The sequence below is a fragment of the Rhinatrema bivittatum genome, chromosome 6 (genome assembly GCF_901001135.1).
Source record: "Rhinatrema bivittatum chromosome 6, aRhiBiv1.1, whole genome shotgun sequence".
Lineage (NCBI taxonomy): Eukaryota > Metazoa > Chordata > Amphibia > Gymnophiona > Rhinatrematidae > Rhinatrema > Rhinatrema bivittatum.
In genome coordinates, this window is record NC_042620.1 from 260,101,819 (window position 1) to 260,126,644 (window position 24,826).

Here is a 24,826-nt window from a genome sequence, read left to right on the forward strand (position 1 = left end):
GTCAACTTAATTAATAGAAGGTAATGGACTTATCCAATCCTTTTTTAAACACAGCTATACTAACTGCCCTAACCACATCCTCTGGCAACAAATTCCAGAGTTTAATTGTGCGTTGAGTGAAAAAGAACTTTCTCCGATTAGTTTTAAATGTGCCCCATGCTAACTGCATGGAGTGCCCCCTAGTCTTTCTATTGCTCTTGATTGGTTGATTGATGGGTAGTAAGAATTCTGAGTGATATATTTTGGAAAAGGAACATTTAAAGAAACATAAAATTACAAAACTATGAAAAATCTAGAAACAAAGGGAAAAAAATATAAATATTGTTCCAAACTTTTTTTCCTTCTCTTGTCTTTCTCTACTCTGCTGCTTTTGAGAAATTGCTTTAATGTTTTCTTTTATGGAATGTTCTGAAATAGATGAGAGCAGCTTTTGTTAATATGTTTTCTTTCTAGGGCTTGCAGTGGAGTTTGAGTTCTCCATTTCAGATCTGTAGTGTGTGATGGTGATTCTCTCTACAACGCTGACATCCAAGGGTTGTAATTTCTCACTCCACGATAATGCTCAACATGCTGGCATCCTGCCAAGAGAAATGATTATTTCCTAGTCCCCAGCATGACTAGAAGAACAATTTGCATGTTAACTGAGTTATTGATGATCTGATTATACAAGATCGTTGGATGGTTTCCTTGACTAAAAGTGAATATCAATGAGGGTGTAGCTGTTTGATGTAAATGTTAACCACTTTTTCGGAAGCTGGCAGTATTTAACCTAACCTTTCTACTCCTAGGGGGGTACAATTCTGTGCAGGTCACAGAAGTCATTGAGAAGGTACCATTCAATGGGCAGCATCCTTAGATGGAAAGTTGGGTGATCTCTAGATGTGACTGTATATAACGCAAGTTTTTCTGTAATCCATTATGATATGTGTGGAAAAAAATGGTTCATCCCATTTTTTTTTCCATTTTCTGAGGGGTGAATGTGACCCTCTTTGGTTTCACTAAAAGAATTTTTCTCGAGGTAGGATCCTTCCGCCAATGGAGGGTCAAGAGAAGTTCAATGAACCTTGTGTAAGCACTGCTCTGGAGGGAGATGCTTTTTCCTTTAAGGGATGGGTTTATCTGGAATACAAATAGCGCTTTCCATGAGACACAAAGGGAGTGGTGATTTGGAGTTTGGAGAAGAGGTAAAGAAGTGTCAGGGGATTCCTAACCAAGGATTCCATTAGGGTGCAGAACGGAGAATTGAATTCAGAGAAGCAGAGAGGAGTTGCAGTTTGCAGCCTCCAAGAAATGAGGTTGAAATTGTGCATGTAAAGGTTTGCTGGACGAGTGAAGGAAGGGTTCCTGCCAGATCACGGAAAGGCCACCAGAAGGACCTGAACTCTCAAAGAGGGAGAGTCTCTATCCTTGCTGGGGAAACACGTGAAGAGAAGTTGAAGACATAGGTGTTCTGCAAGTTTCTAACCTGACAACCTTGGGTTAACAGAAAGAGAAAGAGAGCTGGGGAAACAGAAGTGAATACTGCTTTTGGGATCTTGAACTGACTGGAGATTGTAAGTGACTGTAATTTTTCTTCTCCTTTTTTCTTTGGGATTGGACTGTATGCTGAGCTTCTTGCTGTGATTTTGAAATTTATTTTGGACTTTGCAACAAATTTTGTTTGCTTTGGAACTACACGACAGTGGTGTGGACCCCGATTTTGTTTGCGAGCCTCCCTTGGGCCTCCCAGAGTTTTCTGGTCCCTGATTGGTTGGTGGTATTTTGTCAGTTCCAGGGCTGCAGAAGAGTCACTCACCAGCCCTGCAGCCACTGAAGATGACCCCAACGGAAAGGGGTTACACTTAACTTTGAGCAAAAGTCTGCACCTTACTCCACAGGATGTGTAAGGAATTGGTCATGTAGACATGCCAGTCTACTACTATGTAACAGCAGAGCACGCTGTTCTGGTAAAACCATGTCCCAGTCAGGTCAAGTCTCTCTGGATCATGGCATATGAACCATAGGTTCCTTGGCCTTTTTGAAAGCTGATTCTGTCTGGTGTGGGAGAAACTAGAGGTGAAATCCTGGTCACTGTACTTCAGTTCACCTCATTAACCAAAAGCAGTGGGCATGGCTGTTGCCTCACCAGAAGAGAAAGAACAAACACTGCCACCAAATCCTTTTGGTGACATGCAGGACTTCAGGTGGTCAAGAAGACATGCTTTCGGCTCTCCTGAAACCTCCAAATCAAAAGGAGTATCCTTAACCATCTTCTGTACAAAAGATGGGGGGAGGAAATATCCTCAGATAAAAAGTGATTTCCTGTAGTTTACTGACAGGAGGTCCAGGGAGGGGTCTTTGCCAGGGCTTTCTGACTCAGAGCTGCTGAATTTGAATCCCTCCAACACCTCCAATTCTTTTTCCTTATTTTGAGGATGTTCTGTATTCACAGTCTGCCTTGTGTGTTTTCCTTGCTGCACTGCCACCCTGGGTCCTGTGGTTGTACTGTTTACATTCATTTCTCTGCAGGACGTATCATTTCTGCTCAATGGGTCATTGGGGCTGCAGTGTGATTGATTGCCTTGGTCTTCCTGAGGGCTCACTGCCTGCTTTGCATTTCCTTAGTGTTTCACCCTTCCCAATTGGCCCCTTTCATCCAAGACATCCTGGGACAGTTTGTTCCCTTGGAGAGACTCCTTCCTTCGTTTGAAAAAGGCTCTCAGCTGAGACAGCGGCATCATCTCTTTGTCTCTGTCGCAAAACCCTGAGGAAAAGCATTGCTTCTTACCAGCTACCTTCCACTAAAGCAGGCGTTCCCAGACTTTTCAAGGAAAAGGACTCCTTGTGACGTTGCAAATCACCAAGGGGGCTAGGGGGGGAGGGGTGCCTTCGAGTTTGATGAGTGGGGGAAGGCGGCAGGGTCACTCTTGCTGTCTGGCGCTTTCTGCGATTTGAAATGCTGCAGAAAGGGGTAGCAGGCAGCAAGTTGCCTCAGAGGAATGCCAGTAAAAATATTTCTAGAACTAAATTCAATAAACAAATTTTGCATATAAAAAAATATTTTTAGAACTAAATTCAATAAACAAATTTTGCATATAAAAATATTTCTAGAACTAAATTAAATAAACAAATTTGCATATAAAATATATTTCTAGAAGTTGCCAACTCTGTTCCACCCCTGGAAATCCTACCCCTTGCCTGCACCCTTCTTCAGCATTTGCTTCTGTCCTCTGGGATGATAGTGCTGCTGGTGCGTGGGGGGCAAATGGCAGCAATGAGTTTGTAAACCCAAATCACAATAACTTTGCCAAAATGTGAGTAGATCCAATTATATCAATACAATACACAAAAAGTAAGTAATTAGACCAAATTATTTAATTATCACACACATACCCCCACCTCCCTACACTCTTGCTTTCTTCTCCCTTCTCTTTCTCCTCTCACTCACACTCCTTTTCCCTCACACCGCTTCCCTCCTTCTCCTTCCCCTCATGCTCCCCTCGCTCATACCTGACCTTCTCACCATGCCTGTGGCTTCTCTGTTGTTGGCGAAGATTGGGGACCTTACCAGCCCTTCCTTCTGATTCTGCTGCTGTGCAAAACGTTTCTTCGGCTGGTGAGGATTGGGGACTCCACCAGCACCTCCGGCTACCTCCACTGTATAAGACTTTCTCTTCTGCTGCCAGGGCTGGGAATCCTGCCGGGCACTTCCTGCTTCTTTCCCCTCACACGTGCGGTTAAAAAAGAAAAGTGTAAACTTTGCTGCACGGGTCAATTCAGCCACAAGTAGGAAATTGTTTGATGGGTCAGAAAGAACTGCCAGATGCGGCACATGGGCAATAGTTTGGGGACCCCAAAGAAACCCTATTCAGCTGTGACAAATCCATGAGAATCTGCTCAGTTACTTTTCACTCCATTCTATTGCAATGAGGATTATGTTTATTCATTGTTCTAATAAATGTTTTGGAAGTTATGAACCAAGTCCCTCTGATGATGTAAAGCTGGATCAATAGTCATCTGGCTGTCTAGCAGCACAAGGAAGAAAGAGCACGCTTACAAGGACAGCATAGAAGATCTGGAACAAGGAGAGCAGCAACCTAGGAGCAAGGAATTCTGTAATGAGACCTAATATTGCATTTATGGTGTACTTAGCAAGGATCAAGGCCTAAAGAAGGTCAAAGGTGCAACTTCTCATGTTAACTGAACTGATACGGTCCTTAGCACAGTCAGCCCTAGTGCAGAGGCCCAAACTGGTATCAGCACAAATGCGTTTGGCACCCAAGCTGAGAGCCGCGGCATTGGAAGGGAATTACTTGATAAAGCTACTGGGACTGAAGTGCTTGATGCCCTTCATGTAAAAACCACAAATTCCACAACAGTCATCCTGCCTAAGCTCCTGGCAGAAAGATTCCTGGGTCAAAACGGGGGGCTGCACTAAAACTAGCTGCATGAATTCAAAGGCCGTCTGGAAGAACAACAAAGAGCACAATTTTCAATGGAATTTGCCCAGATAACAAAGGAGTTACCCGGGTAAATTTCCTGGACTGAAAACTTCCCTTCATTCAGTGACTGATACTACGCACTCTGTTTAACGGCGTGCACACTTCTAACCGCAGCCGAAAGGGATGGGCCCAGGAGTGGGTTAAGGCAGGGGAGATAAAATGCATTTGAACATTTCATTTTAAATCCCCTCATGTACTTCACTGCTCATACTTTGCACCTGCCGTAGAGTCTGCAGTTCATGCTGACCCCATGTTTTCAAAAGGAAAGCCCACAGGGCTTAAGGGTCTTGTACTCATGCCTACAGAGATTCAAAATTGCCTCTAAAATACCGGAAATTAGAGTATGACCAGAAGTGAACACTGATTGGCTGATGTCATTGTTATCTCACCTGTCAATCAGTTTGATTGCCAGTATACCCAAAGTACTACTTGCCTCTGCTTAAGGCTTAATACTCTTCCACTTCCTCATGATATTGAAGCATCTTGAGGTCTTCAAAACATTCAAGCAATGAAAGCAGGAGGATTCTCAGTACTAGTGCCACGCTGCCCCCTCCCCTTGAAACTCTAAACCCAGAATTCTGCTCCAGATCTCCCCTCCACTTGAACACTTATGGGGGTCAGGACCTGTAAGCATGGGAGCTAACATTTAAACACGCTTGGGGGGTGCTAAACTCAAAACTGATCACCTTTCTTTGGACACAGTAAAGGAATTTTCTCAATATTGGAGATGACCAAGCACCCACTGCACCCATAGAGCTGGCACCTATGCCGGTAAGCACAAGTGGGAAAGTAGTGGCAGCAGGAGGAATGGTTTCAGAGGTTTGGGACAGGACTGGTGGCCTGCAAGGTTTACAGTTTATGTTAGTTTAAGTTTTTTTTTAATTTTATAACCCACTTAAATCCGTAAGTGGCTCACATAAAGGCCATTCACAATAAAAGAGTTCAGTATACAGAAACACTGCTAAAATGAACTGATAAAAGCATGACAAGATTCCTTAGCAACTCATGTAAACATTCCTAATGAACTCTTAAAGATGTTCAAGATTGCAAGAGGTGGTGGGAGAAGGTGGGATATGGGGCAGGAAATATACCAACCCCCACATTTTGCTGTACTTTGCATAGGCCTTGTAGGCCTCTGTGTTAGTCCAGGCCTGCTACAAGAAAAAAAAAATTCAATAAGTGAAAATATCACAACAGTAAGCATTTGAGGACTCTGTTCAAGATCTAGATAAGATTACTCTGGGGTCAGTCTGACAGGCTATCAGGGAAAGTAAACAAGTATCTACTCTTAAATTGAATTCTTGCAGAAATCAGTTACTGATCTAAAACTCCAGATCTCAGGCTTTAATAGTGACTAATGTTCAGAAAGAAGATGAAGATCTAACATACGGGCCGATACAGTAAAAATCACGGGAGAGCGGGCGAGCGCCCGCACTCCTGTGCGCGCGATACAGTAATTTAATTTATTTAAATTAGGGCCGACGGTAAAAAGAGGCGCTAGGGACACTAGTGCGTCCCTAGTGCCTCTTTTCACACAGGAGGGACGGCTGTCAGAGGGTTTGACAGCCGACGCTCAATTTTGCCGGCGTCGGTTCTCGAGCCCGCTGACAGCACGGGTTCGGAAACTGGACGCCGACAAAATTGGGCATCCAGTTTTCAACCCACAAGCTGCGGGCCTATTTCAAAATTTTTTTTAAATTTTTTTTTTACTTTTTTTAACTTTCGGGACATCCGACTTAATATCACCATGATATTAAGTCAGAGGGTGCACAGAAAAGCAGTTTTTACTGCTTTTATGTGCACTTCCCCGGCACTTTGGGTAGGCGCTAATTTCTTAAAGTAAAATGTGCGGCTTGGCTGCACATTTTACTTACTGAATCGCACGGGAATAGCTAATAGGGCCATCAACATGCATTTGCATGTTGTGGGCGCTATTAGGTTCAGGGGGGTTGGACGTGCGTTTTCGGGCGCTATTAGGTTCGGGGGGGTTGGACGCACGTTTTCGCGGGTTAACAGTGCGCTCCACCGGAGCGCACTATACTATATCGGCCTGATAGTTGGTGAAATCTGTTAGTGCTGCTGTTAGTAAAGACCTATTGAAGGGCTTCCCAAACCTGACCTGGTGACCCCACAGCCAGCTGGGTTTCCAGGATGTCCACAATGAATATGCATGAGATAAATTTGCATGCTATGGAGACTCAGTATATGCAAATTTATCTCATGTATATTCCTTGTAGATATCCCAAAAACCTGACTGGCTATGGGGTTCCCAGGCCAGGCTTGGAAAGCCCTGACCCACTGTGATTAGGAAAAAAAATTATGAAACTTGGAAAGTTCTGTGAAATATACAAATCTAAGAACAGCAAACTTCCCTACAGTTAAAAATATTTCTCCTTTAGAGGCCTTTAAAAAATACTTGTTAGAGTCGTGTCTTCAAATCTCTAGGGAGATTCACCTCTTGCTGAGGCAGATGACGCCTTCCCAACAATCAGAAACTGAAAAAAAATTCAGCGCAAGTATTATTTTCACTCAAGAATTAGAAGTGTCTGATCTGTCAGTGGCAGGGAACACTACCTTGCTATCACCTTTCTTTTGGAGCTGGACAGAGATTGGATATTAAGATTCTCTTCCAACACTTGGTTTCTAGATGTGTCTCATGAGATGAGACGACCAAAATTGTACACAGTATTCAAGGTGCAGTCTCACCATGGAGCAATACAGAGGCATTATGACATTTTCCGTTTTATTCACTATTCCCTTTCTAATAATTCCCACCATTCTCTTTGCATTTTTGACTGCCGCAGCACACTGAACCGACAATTTCAATGTGGTATCCACTATGATGCCTAGATCTCTTTCTTGGGTAGTAGCACCTAATATGGAACCCAACATTGTGTAACTACAGCATGGGTGACCTTTGTAATCAAAACAGCTACCAGAACAGGGCAACAGTCATCCTAAGGCTTTCTGGACTTGCAGGTCAGTATCTGGCCACCATCAATCTTCTAGAACTGACCCAGCTAGCCAGAAGAAAAAGATTTCTGACTATGAAACAGGGTGCTCTGCCTATTGGCTCTGAATTCTCACTAAATTATTCTTGCTAATGTAAAATTATGTGTAAAGACTTTGTTTGTTTTCATTTTTGGGGGGGGGGGGAGGGTTGTGACCAACTACTTTCTTTACTTTATAAAAAGATGGTTCAGAGATTTTCTATTGGTGAAACTACCTCAGGATCTATCTACATTTTTTGCTGGGCTAGGTGATATTTAGCCAGTGGATTTTTTTATTTTATTTTTTTCATAATTATATTTTTTGCAGATTATCCTTTTTTTCTTTTATGGAGAACCTTTGTGTCCTGTGATATAAATTTTCATACTTGGCTCCTTGTTTTTCTTTTCCTTTGATTGTGCTATGATACTTGACAAAAACTTTTTATGCCTTGTTTTATTTTTAGCTTTTAGGCATTCTCTACAAGAAATGACAGAGAATGCCTTATGTTGAAACTTTCCATCTATATCCTTTTCCACTCGACACATGTAACCTTTACAGCACGGTAAAAAGAGACGCCCAGCATCCATTCCTTCCTCTGAGTCCACATAAGGGCTTGGAAGCGTGGTTCGTGTCTCAGGTTTAGGATAGGTGAGGAGGAAAATTGCTCAGTAACTGGTTGCAGCCATCCAAGTCTATTTTATGAATTTGTATTTTGTGGTTGTTTTGTGATTGAATTTTATGTGGGTTTTTCTATATCACTTTTAGACAATTTTTAATCTGGAAAGCGATTTATAAATGCGGCTAAATAAATAAATAAGCAGGGATTTTCTTATACCTTGGAACTTACACGTGCAAATTGACCAGCAACGGAAAGTTACACGTATAAGTTGAGCAAAGGGCCTCAGATAGAAATTGGCAAAGACATGCACACACACACACACACACCCACACACACACATGTATCTTTGGTTTCTCAAACACACACTGCCACCTTCTCTTTCACACACTCACACACACACACACACACACACAAGTGTGCTCCCTTTCTGTCACACACAGCCACCTACACACACACACAGACATCCTCTATTTCACATGTACAAACATATCTACACAAACGGCAGCATTCTGTCATCGACATGCACACGTGCAAACAAATTCAAACTGTCTCTCAAATGCAAACACACAAAGCTCCAGTTTCACACACGCGGACAAAAACACACGTTTGCAAAGCCTCCCTGTCACAAAATAGATCCCCCACACCATCTCTTGCCTCTCTATGGCATACACACCTATGCACACAAAACTGACCTGTTTCTCTTGCACGCACACAAAAAAAAAGCAGCGCCCCTCACTCTCCCTCGCAGCGTCCCCACGTCACACACTTTTTGGAACTTTGCATTCAGTGTAAAGAAAATCCTTGGAAATGTTGGGCACGTCGTGGAATACACCTTGCCAATCTGGTTTTGGTAAATCTTGCCTGACGTTCGAGAGGGATCCTCCTGATGTTAATATTGGAAGAGATTAGTTAAAAAAAAAGAAAAGGCCTGAAGAAGGGGCTCTTCAGACAGAGGTCCGGCGAGACAGTCCTCAGGCAGGGTGCAGAAAGCCCAGCTCCTAGCTGGTCAGGCCATGCCTGGGAATGCAAACACGCATGTGTAAAACTCGTTTTTCTCCATAGCTCTAATGCATGACTCTCTAACGACATGTGATGCAGTCACTCGACCCAGGGGTGTGACTCCCACTGAATCTGCTTGTTCTGAAAGAAAAATAGGTATAAGGAAAGTGGAAAGAGAGAAGGAAGATGAAGAGAAAGGCGGCAGGAAAATGTAGAAAGAGAAGAAAAGGAAAAATAGTTTAAAGAAAGGAGGAGGCGATGGGCCCAAGGTAAGGTCCCCCTTTCCCCAGCCCCACTATCCCTTCTTGCCACTCTACCTTTAAAGTGGACAATAAAGCCCTGACTTAGTCCAAAAAGCGGGTCATTAGGGTCAGACTGAAACTGGACAGTGACATCATTGGCAGAAGAGAAGATCTTGAAGCGCTGGTGGACACCCATGTACTGGCCCAGGATGCGCGCCGTGAGGTCATCGCCGTCAAAGACCGTCAGGATGTCGCTCTTACGGATGTTCAATCTGCAGCACATATGGAAAAGGACCCCAAGACAAGCCGGTAAAAAGGACCACAGACCTGAAGACCCCCAGGTCAAATTTCCACCATCCCAAGTTGCAGTCCTGCATGGATTTTATCATATATAACCTGAGATATTTGTAATGGGAGAGGCCACTGGTTACAGATTCTGCTAAACCGCACAACATAATAACAATAGGTTCTGAGCTCGCCTCATGCCTTGATGAGAATAATAAGCCTGAATGTTTGTCAGGCAGGCTTTCATGCTGGACATACCACTGAACTGGTGTTGTTATCGTTGCAGAATGATCTACCCCCATTTAGCGCGCAAGGGCGAGAATGCCCTTTTGATACTCTTGGACATGTTGGCGGCATTCGATCTGCTTGATCATGCCATTCTTCTAGAACACTCTCAGGATTTAAAGTTTGCAGGACAGGTCCCTAGGCAGTTGGCGTCATTCTAAACAGATCAGAGGATGTCAGTTTTTCTGCTAAAAACTTACGTTTTCTGATCCATTGCCAGCGGTATTGTGAGGCTCCTCATGGTTCCTCACCTTCCCCACTATTGTTCAATATATTCATGCAGCCCTTGAGAGACCCGATTCGCTGCGAGGGGCAGCATGCATATATGTCTGCTGGGCAAGGATAGTTCAGTGGCATCGTTTGGCCTACAACAAGCTATGCAGAGTGTTTCTAACTGGCTATTTCAGAGTATGTAGGCTCAAGGCAGAGCTCTTCATTGTGGGGGGTGGGCAGCCTGTCCCTGTTCCGGTTGTTTTTGCAGTTTTGGTAGACAAAGTGGTTCCTGTGGAGCAGATTAAGCCCTTGAGGGTGAGGCTAGATTCTTCCTTGTCACTGGAAGATCAGGTCTCACACAAAGGGGCCAATGCAATACAATGTGCTCAGCTGAGCACACTGTTTAACCCGCAGTTGGTCACGGGTTGTATAGGCGCTAACCAATCCCCTTATGCAATAAGGGGATTAGCGCCTCTACAATGTGCGTCCAATATGGAGTGAATGTAATGGTGCTCATCACATGCAAATGCATGTGAATGAGGCTATTAGGTATTCGCTCCCGATGCAATATTGCGATATATTTGCGATATTGAGTAGGAGGAAAAACAAAACTAAAACTTAAAAAAAAAAGCTTAAAAAAAACGCCGGGAGTCGGGTGCAGGAAGCGGATGCTCAACTGACAAGCGTCCGTTTCCTGAACTCTCTGGCTGTGCAGCTGTGCGGCGTTTAGGGAAACTGATGCCAATAAACTCGGTGTCGGTTTTCCTAACCAGCGGACAGCGGACACCGACACCAATTGGGTTCTCATTAACAAGGAGGCACTAGAGGCATGCAAGCCTCCCTAGTGCCTCTTCGCCTACATGACCCCCCAATTTAAATATTGCATGGCGCCCCCATGGGGAGCACCTGGGAGTGCATTAACAAAGCGGGCGCTGACTATTCAGCGCGCACTTTCTGTTCATAGTTATTGCATCGGCCCCTTAATACGGGTCGTGTGTTTCAAGCTTCAGCAAGTGTATCGTCTTTGCCCACTTAGGCCTGTGCTCCTTCAGGGCTGAAGTTCAGGCATACGTGCTGTTGCACCTGGACTACTGCAATTGCTCGTTGGCCTCACGTTGAGTCTAATGTGCAGGCTTCAGGTGCTACAGAACGTTGCAACAAGATTGATTTGGGGGTACCTTCGGAGGGTGTCTGCTCGACCACTGCTGCATCATATGCATTGGCTACCAAGAGTTCAGTTTAAAATTCTCTCCCTTGTACAGAGAGTGCCGATGGGAACTGCATCTACTTATTTAAAAGACAAACTGTCCCTGTTACAATGCTGCCTTCCTCCCAGTCCTCTTTACTCGTGATCCCAACTTGTAAGGATGTGAGAAAAGCTGAGTTGCTCTTTAGATTGTTTTCCGCTGCTGCTCTGTAACTTTGGAATAAACTTCCTGTAGACACCAGGGCAGAATTCAGTTGCCTGACTTTCAGAAAAAAAGTTATAAACATGACTTTATTCACCCAACGGGCAATGGATTTTGATCCATTGGCTTTTAATTTCACTCAGAATTGTTTGTTTATCTGTTTTTGGTTTATTTATATTGTTGATTTTTAACTTAAGTTACTTTATACACTGCTTTGGGCAACCACTTATGGTCGGGCAAGCAGTATAGAAATATTTTAAATAAATAAGCAAATAAATGTTTCTACCTTGAAGCTTTTCCTAATTCTTCTAATCACACATGCAAGTGATACATAATGGGTGCTAGGGGCCAGCCCATTGGTCTAGTGGCCGTGTTGTGTGCTGCCACCCAGGAGCCCTAGGTTTGATTCTTGAGCCTGGCCTTATTCCTCAGGGTCAGCCAAGGCTGGAATACTAAAGCAGCAGCAGCAGCATGTACAGCTCCTATGGGGCAGGGGTCCTAGTTATTGCTCAACCTTGCATTGATGTCAGAGAGAGGTGAAGCAGTGTTCATACATTCTCCATTGAAGGATGTCTTAGGTTTAGGAGCGTGAATAGAAGACATTTCTGTTCTCTTTTCCTTCTGGCTCTCTCCTGAAGGAGACCAGGATTCAGAGTAGCTGGGGCTGAAGGAGGGGGCAGTGCTTGCAGCAGCCATGAGGGACTTTTAAGCAGGAAAACCTATCTCAGACTTCATGCTCTTCTGGGAGTCTCTCAAGTCTTTGAAACTGAAGAGAAGAGGGAATAACAATTTGGCGTGGCCAAGGCTTTGGGGAGCGCGGTTCTGCTGTGGACAATGTTTTGCACCTAGGAGAGAGGTAGCAGGAATTTCCCCTGGAGTACGTGTGAAGAGGAAGTCTCAGAAGAGAATTGCAGGGGTGAGAAGGAGCTCATTGTTTGTGTAGGGAAATTGCCTTGCTTATTCCTTGGAGAAGGAAGAATCATCAGGCTGTATTCAGGGAAAGCATTGAGAAGCATGGTTTAGGCAGTGCTTTGCAATGTAGATTTGTAGACGGGGTATGTATGGATGTGGGGTGTTGCTATGGGGTAGGGATGTGAATCGTTTTAGGACGATTAAAATTATCGTCCGATAATTTTAATATCGTCTTAAACCGTTATGGAACACAATACAATACAGATTCTAACGATTTATCGTTATAAATCGTTAGAATCGTGAGCCGGCACACTAAAACCCCCTAAAACCCACCCCCGACCCTTTAAATTAAATCCCCCACCCTCCCGAACCCCCCCCCAAATAACTTAAATAACCTGCGGGTCCAGCGGCGGTCCGGAACGGCAGCGGTCCGGAACGGGCTCCTGCTCCTGCATCTTGTCGTCTTCGGCCGGCGCCATTTTCCAAAATGGCGCCGAAAATGGCGGCGGCCATAGACGAAAAAGATTGGACGGCAGGAGGTCCTTCCGGACCCCCGCTGGACTTTTGGCAAGTCTCGTGGGGGTCAGGAGGCCCCCCACAAGCTGGCCAAAAGTTCCTGGAGGTCCAGCGGGGGTCAGGGAGCGATTTCCCGCCGCGAATCATTTTCGTACGGAAAATGGCGCCGGCCATACGCGTATGGCCGGCGCCATTTTCCGTACGGAAAATGGCGCCGGCAGGAGATCGACTGCAGGAGGTCGTTCAGCGAGGCGCCGGAACCCTCGCTGAACGACCTCCTGCAGTCGATCTCCTGCCGGCGCCATTTTCCGTACGGAAAATGGCGCCGGCCATACGCGTATGGCCGGCGCCATTTTCCGTACGAAAACGATTCGCGGCGGGAAATCGCTCCCTGACCCCCGCCGGACCTCCAGGACCTTTTGGCCAGCTTGTGGGGGGCCTCCTGACCCCCACGAGACTTGCCAAAAGTCCAGCGGGGGTCCGGAAGGACCTCCTGCCGTCCAATCTTTTTCGTCTATGGCCGCCGCCATTTTCGGCGCCATTTTGGAAAATGGCGCCGGCCGAAGACGACAAGATGCAGGAGCAGGAGCCCGTTCCGGACCGCTGCCGTTCCGGACCGCCGCTGGACCCGCAGGTTATTTAAGTTATTTGGGGGGGGTTCGGGAGGGTGGGGGATTTAATTTAAAGGGTCGGGGGTGGGTTTTTAGGGGGTTTTAATGTGCCGGTTTTTCGATTTTTCGATTTTTTAACGATTTTTCACGATTTTTCACGATATTTTACCCCCCCCAAACGGCAACAATACGATTCCCTCCCCCTCCCAGCCGAAATCGATCGTTAAGACGATCGAGGACACGATTCACATCCCTACTATGGGGAGGTTTGTGGTGGTGGTAGGTTGTCTGGAAGGAATCAAGGGTGCAGGGGTATGGGATTGTGTGTGGTGGGGTTGGATGTATGTATGTATGGATGGGTGGATGGGTGGATGTGAGAGGTGGAGGTGTGTGTTTTGAGGATGTGTATGTGGGGGGGGGGGGTACAGGGCTGAGTTTAGTGTGGATGGGTATGTGGGGGTATCTGCAGGATGAATGTGTGGTGTGTGTGTTTTTGGGTGGGAGGAGGCCATTTGAGTATAGGAGTTAATGTGTATAGGGTGTATTTTGGGGTTTGTGCGAGGCTGCAGATGTGGGATGGAGTAGGTATGTGTTGGGGGATGAATGTGTATGTTTAGGTAGGTTTAATTCTGGGGGAACATGTCTAAAGGGAATTGTGGAGTATGTTTTATTTTGTGGATGTGGCTAGGCAGATAAGGGCAACTGTGTGTGTTTGGGGGTATATAAGTACAAGTGTGTGTATGTTTGTTGGGGGGCGGGAGATGAATTGAAAAGCTGCATCTTTTATTTTCCCTGTCTCTGTGCGGGGGTGTAGGTATATGGATGATGTGGATGCGTTGGGAGCATGTGTGGGAGGTGTAGAAATTGTGTGCTGGGTGCATATGAGAGGTGTGTGGGTGGGTGAGTGTTGTGTGTAGTGTGGGATGTATGCGTAGGTGGAGCTGGGAAAGGTGTGTGGCTGTGTTTGTCGGTGTATCTATGAGAGGAGGGTACAAGGGGGTGCTGTGTGTGTGTGTGTGTGTACTTTGGAAGAACCTTTTTGTGCCATCCTTTGAGAATTGCATCCGTTATTTTCCCTGTGCCTCTTGCCCTGTGCTGGTCGGGTGAGGTGGGGCATTTGGGATGGTGCACTGGTCAGTATGCTAACAGTCCGAACAGCTTCTGAAAGTATCTCAGAGGAAGCTATTGGGATTTTCTTTAGAGGCTTTGGTTCTCTGAAAATACTCATCTTATGTGTCTGATTTTTTAACTTGCCCGAGACGGTCACGTTTTCCTCCTGCATGCCAAATCCCCTGCATCGCTGCCCCTTTCTTGGAGAGTTATTGTGCCCACAGATGGACAGCGAGCACCTCTTCCTTTCCAACAGTCTGTCTGTGGGGGAAGCTTGCTGAGATGTGGCGCTGGGAATGCTGGCCAGCCACGGATTTGAGGAATGGGTGCGGGATGTGGCCAGTGACAATGCTCTAGTAAAAGAAAAGGTGCCGGGACAGGGCCAGCAGCAGCCTCCACGTTTCACATTTTCCCACTGGGGGGAAAAAGGAAGCAAGCTCAAAATGGTTCCAGGTACGCGTCCTGGCGTGACCTGGCAGAAAACCAGCCCTGGATTTGGGTGCTGTGGGATTTGTGAGGAGTTATGCCTGGGAGGGGGTATAAGTGGGAGGGATTGAGCAGGATTGTGGAGGAGGGATGGCTGTAGGTGTCTGGGGATATGGGGGTGCGCTTGTACCACTACTAACGTCTATCATTTCTAGAGCACCTCGAGACCTATGCAGGGCTGCACACATCCACGTAAGAGACAGTCCCTGCTCCGTGGAGCTTACAGCTTAGGCAAGACAAAACACACCTGACAACTAAGAGTCTATGGGAACTGCATTCATTGTAGAGAAATGCTTAGGATTTAAAACTAGCAACAAAACATTTCAGACTGAATTTGAATATGGCCAGAGAGGGAGCATGATGCACCGATTTAGGAAGTCTAGCCATGCATGCGTATGTGGGAGATGTAGGGCTTTGTGTAGTGTGGGTGTGTGGGGGGAGGGGGGAGGCTGCATCTGCGGGGTGGATGTGTGTGGGGGAGTTGTGTGGGTAGAAGGCATTTGAGGAGGGGCTGTGGGTTGGGTTTGCAGAGAGTAGAAGTGGTTGTGAAGTTACGTGTGGGTGGGTGTTTGTGGGAGGGAGTTGGATGTGTGTGGAAGGGTTGTGTGCGTGACATGGTGGAGGGGATGGGGATGTGTGCGTGACGTGTGGAGGGGATGGGGATGTGTGCGTGACGTGGTGGAGGGGATGGGGATGACCGCAGATGTGTGTGTGTGTGTGTGTGTGTGTGTGATTGGGTGGGAGTGTAAGCGGGGGTGTGCAGTTGTTTCAGTTATTTCCCCTGTCTCTGTCTCTTTGTGCCTGTGTTGCTCTGTGGCAAAGTACTGGTAAGGTATTGGGGGGGGGAGGGGGGCAAGTGAAATGCGGCACTGGTCAGCACGCTAAGAGTTCAAACAGCTTCTAACCGTTTCCAATAGAAAATGATGTGGATTTTGTTTTTGGAGGCATGGTTCTCTGAAAATACCGATTTGATGTTTCAGGAGCCGACCCCCCCCACCCCCCCTCCCCAGATGAAGGGGAGAGGCCACAACCATGGAAGAGCAATGCCTCTGAAACAGGGGAGAAGCAGAGGCTGGGGTGGGGGCAGGGCCGCCATCAGGACAGTATTCTTGGGCCTGCAGTATGGGGCCCCAGGATCTACTGCCACATATGGGGGCCCGCAGCCGCCAGGCGGCAGGTGCGCTTGGGGGATGTATTAGTTCATGGCAAAGAGGCCCACTGAGGCTCTCTCCGACAGTCTGTTGCCCAGGGGCCTACTGAAACCTGGAGCCGGCCCTGGGTGCGGGCCCCAGAGAAGGGAGAGAATCAATGCTATGCGTGTCTTTTAGACACACATAGCATTGATTTACAGAGCACCACAGACAGAGACTCGTCCGTGCGCTCTGTCCTGCCAGCGTTCACTGTCTGACGCGGCTGTGACGTCACCGCCGCGTCAGACAGTATGCGCCGGCAAAGCGCGCGGGCCGTCGCTGTCTGCTTGCTAGCTGGAGGCCGAGGAGCCGCGGAGTCCCCGGAGCGCAAAGGGTAAGCTTGTGGCCCAGACATTTTGGCTGTATGGGGCCTCAAAATTCCTGATGGCGGCCCTGGGTGGGGGAGGGGGTGGGCTGCCAAGCTCAATTTAAGGACGGGCTGGCCCGCCCTCCGGCCTCTTCTTCCAGCAGTTTTTCACAGGTAGCAGGTAACTCTACCTTTCGGTGCACCTTTCAGTCCCTGGGTGGCTCAGCTCTTGCGGCCTGCCTGGGTGCACCGTCCAGGTTGGAGGCCTTTTCCGGCTGCTTGCTAGCATGCCGGGTGCTCGGCTGCCTTGCGCTGGTGTGCACCCTCCCCCCCAGCATGGCGGGCTCCTGTACAGCAGCGCTTCCGCCACCCTCCCCGCACCCATGTTCCAATGAGGAGGGCGGCGGGAGTTCCCCATGGGTGGCAGTCACGCAGCCCCCAACTGCCAGAGCGGTCCTCAGCTGCCCTGTGGTGCTGGTCTTCTGGCACCTGGAGGGTGCAGCGGGCACGGCCACCGGGGGATGGAGTGAGGGACCCTGCGGCCAGATACGCGAGGTTAGACGGACACAGGTTCTGGCTTCCCCTTCAAATTAGGGATATGGTTGGGTGCTGCCTCATTCCTGACTGCTCCCGGTCCATCTGGTTATGCTGAGAGGAGCCTGCCAGGTGGTGTTCAGGCTGTCTTTGCGGCGGTGACGGCATGCAAATGGAGCCTATTGGTACATGGGTTGCCATGAGCTGCCAGACTACTATTTATTATTTTAAAAAAAAAAAAAATTGAGTGGCGTTGGGAAAACGTATGGATCTCATGATGGCTTGCCTCTCATTGTGCCAATTAATCAGTGCCTGTGTGCTCTGGTCCAGGGCCCGGCGTTCGCAGCGGTGGGGGGGGGGGGGGGTCAAGGCAGAAAAATGGCAGTGCCCCAGAAGCCTCCTAAGCAGGGCCGGCGCGACCATTAGGCGGGACAAGGTGGTCACCTAGGGTGGCGTCAATGGGCAGGGCGCCGTCGGGGCACATGAGGGCGCCATTTTCAAAATGTGAACAAAGGGGCGACAGCCATCATGGAGGAGCACTCGCTAGATGAGAGAGAAAGAGAGGGTGACCATAACTCCTCATAGCTAACACTGTGAGGGGGTACATTCAAGTCAGGATGGGTTTGGGATATGGGGTGGTGTTACATTGGTCTGCCTAGGGCGCTACAGACCCTTGCACCGGCCCTGCTCCTAAGAAGTGCAGTTGGCAGTGTCGGCAGGCTAGACGCTAACAGCCACGGTGGGGGCGCGCATGGCTGCGGATTCTTCTGCTGATGGCCTTCCAGGGCGCGGCCCAGTTGCTGCAGAAGTTTAGCCCCGAGGCACCTGGAGGGGAGGCAGTCCTTAATGTTTCTGGGGTCTGCAGGTGCCTATAGCTCCCAGTCTTCGGCTGCAACTGCGTGCAATATATATTAAAAATAAGTAAATAAATAAACTTGCTTTGGCGTTTAGGAGTGGTCAGTGTGCAACTCCCAAGGAGCCATGGGAGATTCCTGTGGTGGTGGTGGTGGTCACAAGTGCTGGCTGTTTTTCCCATGGGCCTGACAACCTTTCTTTCAGGGCGGGCGGATTGCTTGGTTTTCACCTTTATGGCAGGCCTGCCACTGGTGCTGTGGAAGGGCATGCAGTGCCCGGGTACTGGGGAGGGCAGGCATGCAGATTGGAGAGGCTTGGGGTGGAAACGGGTGACACAGATGATGTCAGACTGGGTAGGTGATGGGACCCCAGGCTAGTAGACATGCAGTACAACTACCTTTGGGGTGGTGGATATTATTCAAGCCCAGTATCTGCATATCATCCCTCGTCACTCAGTTGGTCCAGCACTCTGCTCATTCCTAGGCATCACCACTCTGTGCCGGGATGGCAAAGTAAGGGCTATAGGCAGCGCCCTGTTGGCTCCCTGCTACAGGGCATTATCTAATGGTAGCATTTATTTATTTATTTAAAATAGGGTTGCCAACTGGCTCCAGATTTTCAGGACTGAATGATCCAGTCCTGGTTTTACTCCCCTGCATGCAGACATTTATAGTCTTGCTTTTCTTAGGGAATGAAATAAGGAAATCAGAACAATTCCCTACAGGCAATGGGGTAAAACCAGGACTGGATCAACTTGTCCTGAAAATCTGGAGCCAGTTGGCAACCCTAATTTACGAGCATGTGATATTCTGCCTTTTCCAGTTTGGTCTCAAAGCAGATTACAACACATTTAAATGAACAGAGGCATTCTAGTGAAAAGGATTGGTGTGCGCTGCCAGGTACCCTGGCATTCTCTTCTTGCTGGCTGAGAGGTGAGTGCCACGTGAAACACAACATTTCCCTTCAGCTGTATTTTTGGGTATCGGAACTGTTAACAGCGCACAAGTGGGGTAACACAGGCCAAGTCCAGAGCTGGCCGCTTGGCGAAATCTTTTTGCCGGCACCAGTGCTCGGTCTGGTGATCATACCTCCTCTTAAAGGTAGCAACCGTGCCTTCTCTTAAGGAGAAATAGCTGCTGCTCTGAGCAAATTACCCCATGCCTTCTGTTAAGGATGGTAACTGCTGCTCCGGGCTTGCTTAGCTTACCTCCCATACCTTCCATTAAGGGAAGCAGCATAGTGACAGCAGAAGCCAGTAAGATCCTTGGCCTCATAGTGCCGTACATTCAGACTCCCTGGTTTTAGTTCCAGACCCCTAGCATTGCCATGCAGGCATTTTTATTTTCTTTTATCTCTCTTCCTATTTTATATTGAATCCACGGCCTGCTTATTATTAGACAATATAGGCAGTTTGGAGTCATTTTGTCTGCCTATCTTTGATTTGAGTTAAATGATCTGCTGGCTCGGTATTTAAATACCCCGAGCCCCCTTTTGCATTTGGGACTGCTCGGGCATGCCCATTAGGGAATGTCTTCTGGCAGCAGAGGACAACGAAAGCAATTTTCTTCATTTCCCATGGCAGCCAACAGAGATGGGACCTCCTACTCGACGCAGCAAAAGGCCTCATGTTAGAACTTACAGTTTCTAGAACAATCCTTTGATAGTTGGCTCGGTTCGCCCAGCTAATGACCAATCACTGCCGGACATCTGGGCCGGGTAGTGTCATAGACCCCCACCGCCAGCACTCGCTTGACAGCATTTCTGTGTCATCATCTCTCTTTCCTTATCAGATCATCCTATGGCCCCTAGGCATTCGCATTTTACTTTCATGGTGACATCTTCGTTTTTTGTCCTGCACATCCTTCTGACATACTGGCAGCAGTTACATGCGGCAACTTGCCTCTGGCACTGGGAGTGATTGGGGAAACTCGCTATAGACTCTCGTCTTTGTGAGGTTCTGAAGCATCTGTTGGCCCCCGACGTGCTCTACCTGTGCGAGCCGTGCCGGTATGGTAGCGGGGGAGGTCAGCAACTCTCTGTCTTGTCAGATGGGTCACAGACAGACGTGGAGATTTGCTCAAACATAGGCACTCGGCTCATCTGTACAGCCCCAGCAATAGCCCTGATAAGCCGTTGTTTCCATGTTACTGAATGCAATTCTACTTGCCAGGCCAGCTTTATCTCCCAGGAGCAACAACCAGTGGCTGCCAGACTTGACATTTCTACACTACCTGGTTGTCAATTGCACCTTTCCTTCTGTAATTATTCTGGTGGGCAATTTCAGGTCCGGTTGGCTATACTTTTTCGGTATTGTGGCTGGGCAGTAGGTTGCACTTTAGTGAACCGGGAATCGACATAGTGATGCTGTAGATGCGTCACCGGCCGATGCTAGGCTACTCTTCCCTCTGTGTTGTCTAATACAGCTTTGATATTTTCATGCAGTTATTGAGATGCTTGCCTCATTTTGGTAGATCCTCGTTTCCTGTGTTGATCCCAATTTTCTTCTTCATAGGACTGCAAAAAACATGCCACTCCGCTGCAATACTATTTCTCAAATTATTCCCTTCAACAGTTCTTGCTTATTGTCTCAGTTCTGTCAGCTAATGACCAATCAATTTTGGACTTCTGGTTCCAGAAATTCCAGGGGCCACATCTGCAGCAGTGGCACATCAGCATTCTATGTCGCATCTTTTTCTTCCCTCTAGCTGATTATTTGTGGCATCCAGGCAACAGTCTCTTGATGCGATTCATCCCTGGCAGTGGCGCAGGTGTCATTGGGTCTTCAGACGGCACACACGGGTCTAGTTATACATTTGCAATGTCATAAACTTTGCAGTCAGCTTCTGATCTGTAAAATGATGTATTGTACTTGGTGCATTTGGTCTTCAGGTGCCCAATACTATTCCTGTTTTTGCAGTTCCAGGTGAGTTGACATGCTACAGCATATATCCTATGGCTGAAAAAGATTGCTGCATAATATTATGCCTCCACATTAGACAGATATTCCTACAATGAGGTCAGTGAAGCAATAACTGGTCAGGTTTTGCCAATAATGTTTACTTGGTCAAATTGGTATAGTTAGTACATCATTACAGGTATTCCCTGACAGCCTCTTGCTGTTCCTGCTATGCTGGCTAATGCATATTTAATAATATCTCCATATTTCCTACAGGCACATTCACTGACAAGTATCTCACAATATTCATTTACTGCAGGTCAGTAAGCTTTAGAGGCACCACCAAAGCATCACAGTAACTCTAGGATTCCTCACTATATATCGGGTATTGCCACCGTGTGCTTCAGTTTTCTTGTGTTGGCTACAGATTCATAATCAGGATGGTGATGACCTGATTTTGTCCTTTCCATGACAGCGCACTCCTTGTCCAGAGTGAGTACACATAGCATGGCACTCATTGAGTAGCCGGTGGCGTCCTCCTACATTCCTTCCATGTTAGAGTTTGTGCATATAATTGGCCAGAGTCACTTGATTCTTATAAGGTATTGGCCTCAGCTAATGACCAGTGATTGCTGCCAGGACGTTTTTTGGCTGTAGGTGTGTCTGGTGGTGCTTCTCCACTCTTCAGCAGTTTGCCCATGTATATAAAGCAATCATACTGTCTCCGGTCTTCCCTGGGCTCCCTATGCATTCAGATGCTTTCTAGGTGCCTCTTGCAACCTCGACAGCAAGGATGTGGGCATTGCTACTGCAGAGTAGACAGATTTACTGCATATTCTGTATGGGATTTCCATTTTGGCTTTTCCTATAGATTGTACAGGCTCGTCTCCAGAATTTGTGCCCCTGACAAGGACCTTGCCTTCGTCTGTTCCTTCAAGGTCTCCATAGTGCAGGCAGGGCTGCATAAGTTTTGCTTTGGCCTCTTAAGTGCCATGCACCATTCTTCTATGCTCAAAGAATGTACTCGGTGAAAGTAATTCAGAAATACCATATTCCCCTTGGAGTTTTTAATTCATACAACCCAACTATGGTGGTTGTGCCATTGCATATCCGACTTCCCATTCATGCATTTTGTGTTCCTGACTGTGACAGCAGTTTCCTGCAGCTCTTGCAACCCCACATTGAGGGTTTTGTTGTCTACACCACTGAGTCTCGGATCCCATCACTTTCCTAAACAGGAGCGCTATGCGCATGCTCATCTCAGTACTAGAACATTTGGTATGGACCTGCCTTCGTCTTGTAAGGTTAGCGGTGACTAGACATGGCCACAAGCTAGTGGGTACGAATTGACAGTACCCTTACAGTAGTAGAAGTTGGGTTGGGAGACCCAGCACTAGGGCATAATACACCTTTGTGGTATTGTTACAAATCGTGGTCAAGCTTTTATGCAGGAAATATGTGGCATTGGGTTTCATGCACATTGTGCTTAGCTAGAGATGGCTGGGGCTTGGTTACCCTTGCAGCAACTTGCAATATTTGATAATATGGCTTGACCAGCCTTTCTTATGGGTAGCATTGACTCTTCTGGGATATGGTCGCAGCTGGGTTGATGGGGTGCCCAGCGGGGGGCAGGGGGGGGGGGCGAGGAGGGGTTGATCATGTCCTGGGATGCATGGTGAGTGCAATGTTCAAAGCCTGATGGGCAGAGAATGCAAGTATCGCTATATTCTTGTTTTTATATTGCATTAGTAGATGAGTGTGAGACAAGTTGAGTTGCCAGACAAGTGATCAGCTTTGATGGCCGAGGGCTTGGCCTACTTACCACCCAAAATTGTTGGCATTGCTTAATGAGCAAATCCTGCTCTTTGATGGACCAGTACATCGTTGCACTGCAGACAACTAGTTAGTAATGAAGCATTGTATTGCAGGCTAACCAGAGGGGTGAGGCTTCGAGGGCCCTGTGTCCTCAATGGCGATTCATCGCAGTAGCATGATACTATGAAGCATTTGTGAGTTGAATTTCAGAGGGCATGGTCACCCCCCTGGGGAGTTGAGAATATGCTTAGTAAGTGTTGTGTACAATTAACCTATGCTGCGGCCAATAAAAGATCTTGCTTTCAAATAATGGTGTGACAGTTGTCTATTTCAAATGCAATAAGAAATTTGGAAGGGGAGTTGAAGAGGAAGGTGGATGGAAGGTAATTAAAGTAGGTGAGAGGAGGTGATTGCACCTGAGGGGGCTGTGGTTTTCAAACTTGTCCGAGAAAGTCACATTTATGTATGCCACATTTAGTGAATTCCCATCCCTTTTTTGGAGAGTTATTGGGCATGAATCACTTTTCCATAATTCTTTCCAGCATTCCATATGTTGGAGAGCATAAAAAGGAAGCCCATAGCTTGGGAGGTCTCTAAAGATTATCTCGCTAGAGGTCTGGGAGTCAGAGGAAGCCCCTGCTGCTGACTGATGAGCTGTAGCTATGTAACTGGATTTTTATTACATAACTACAGCTAAATAATATGTACTATTTTGCTAAATTATTACAATTTCAGAAGTATCTCAGTAACCTTTTATTTTTGGAACAAGTCCCAAACTGTTATGGCTATTTAGCTGTGTTTACTAGAGGTAACCAAGAGATCTAGCGCCCTAAGAACCTTCAAGCAAGTCTTATCCCCATTGGAAGAGCTAGGAAGCCCCACAAGGTGCAAGATATCCCTGCAGCTTCTAGCTGTGCTCATGTGTCCAAGAAGAGAGTGGAGCAGGGGTAACGTGCAAAATGAGTTCTGGAGGAAGCCAGTTTGTGGCCCCCTAGTTTCGAATTGTTGCTGTGATGGCTGGGCTACATGGGAGGAGGGTTAAAAATGAGAGGTGGTGGGGGAAATTGGAGGAAAACCTTGGTAGCTGAGAATGAAAGCTCAAGGCACCAAAGCCAATAGGGACTGCTTTCTGATTGAATTGGGAGTCCAAAGAAGCAAGAGGAAACTGCCAGGCAAATAATTTGCTTGTAAAACATGGTGGATGTTGCATCTTGCTGTGCGACGATAATAGCAATATAAAATTGACACCTACATTTCTATCTCCAACTGTATGCGCTTGTCTTCCTGCACATGGATTCCCCAGACGCAGTCTTGCCCCTTCTCATAGTTCTGTGGCCAGTTGGGAGAGAGGACCACACCTGAGGACTCTGAGATCTCACCTCCACACAGAGCTAAATGGGGAGAGGTAGGGGGAGAAAGCATTATATCACTGCCCGGTGCTGAGAGACAACATGCTCGCAGGAAAGCAGAGGAGGGGAACAATTCCAGAGAGGGAGAATTAAAATAGAACAGAATTAGAAGCTCAAAAGAGGAGGAAATCATTCTGGAAGAGTGGGTGACTCGGCCAGAATGATGGCTACTGCCTGGAGACAATACCCTTATTAAATAAACATACACATGCTTACTGTGACTCCAACATCGCTCTAAGCTTCAACAGCAAGAGGAAATGTGGAAAAAAGGATTCACACTCACAAAGAGGGGAGTAGCTGGCTTGTTATGGCGGTTACTACCCCAAATCAAATAAGCCTGATACTTCACTTTCAATGCATATACAGCATAGTTCTCTGCTTCAACGGCAGGGGAGAAGAAAAACTGATACTTCACACATCCAGCAGAGCTCTCTGCTTCAACGTCAGGGGAGAAGAAAAGAGGGTTCGCACTCACAAAGCGGGGAGTAGCTGGCTTGTTACGGCGGTTACTACCCCAAACCAAATGTGCCTGATACTTCACTTTCGATGCATATCCAGCATGGCTCTCTGCTTCAACGGCAGGGGAGAAGAAAAACAACCAATAAGGGCTGTATAACATAGTCTGGGTAAAACAAATAAGCATGGGTGTAGCTTGCTTATT

The 24,826-nt window shown here is 47.1% G+C and overlaps 1 protein-coding gene across 1 annotated transcript in view; it reads right to left on the reverse strand.

Annotated features, from left to right (window-relative positions):
- Nucleotides 1–24,826, reverse strand: part of SEZ6L2 (seizure related 6 homolog like 2) — a 246,662-nt gene that overhangs the window by 127,042 nt on the left and 94,794 nt on the right. The window contains exons 10-11 of the mRNA XM_029606956.1: nucleotides 24,009–24,147; nucleotides 9,408–9,604 (exon numbers count right to left, since the gene is read on the reverse strand). Coding sequence (XP_029462816.1) covers nucleotides 9,408–9,604; nucleotides 24,009–24,147 — 336 coding nt within the window. The remainder of the gene's footprint in view (nucleotides 1–9,407; nucleotides 9,605–24,008; nucleotides 24,148–24,826) is intronic.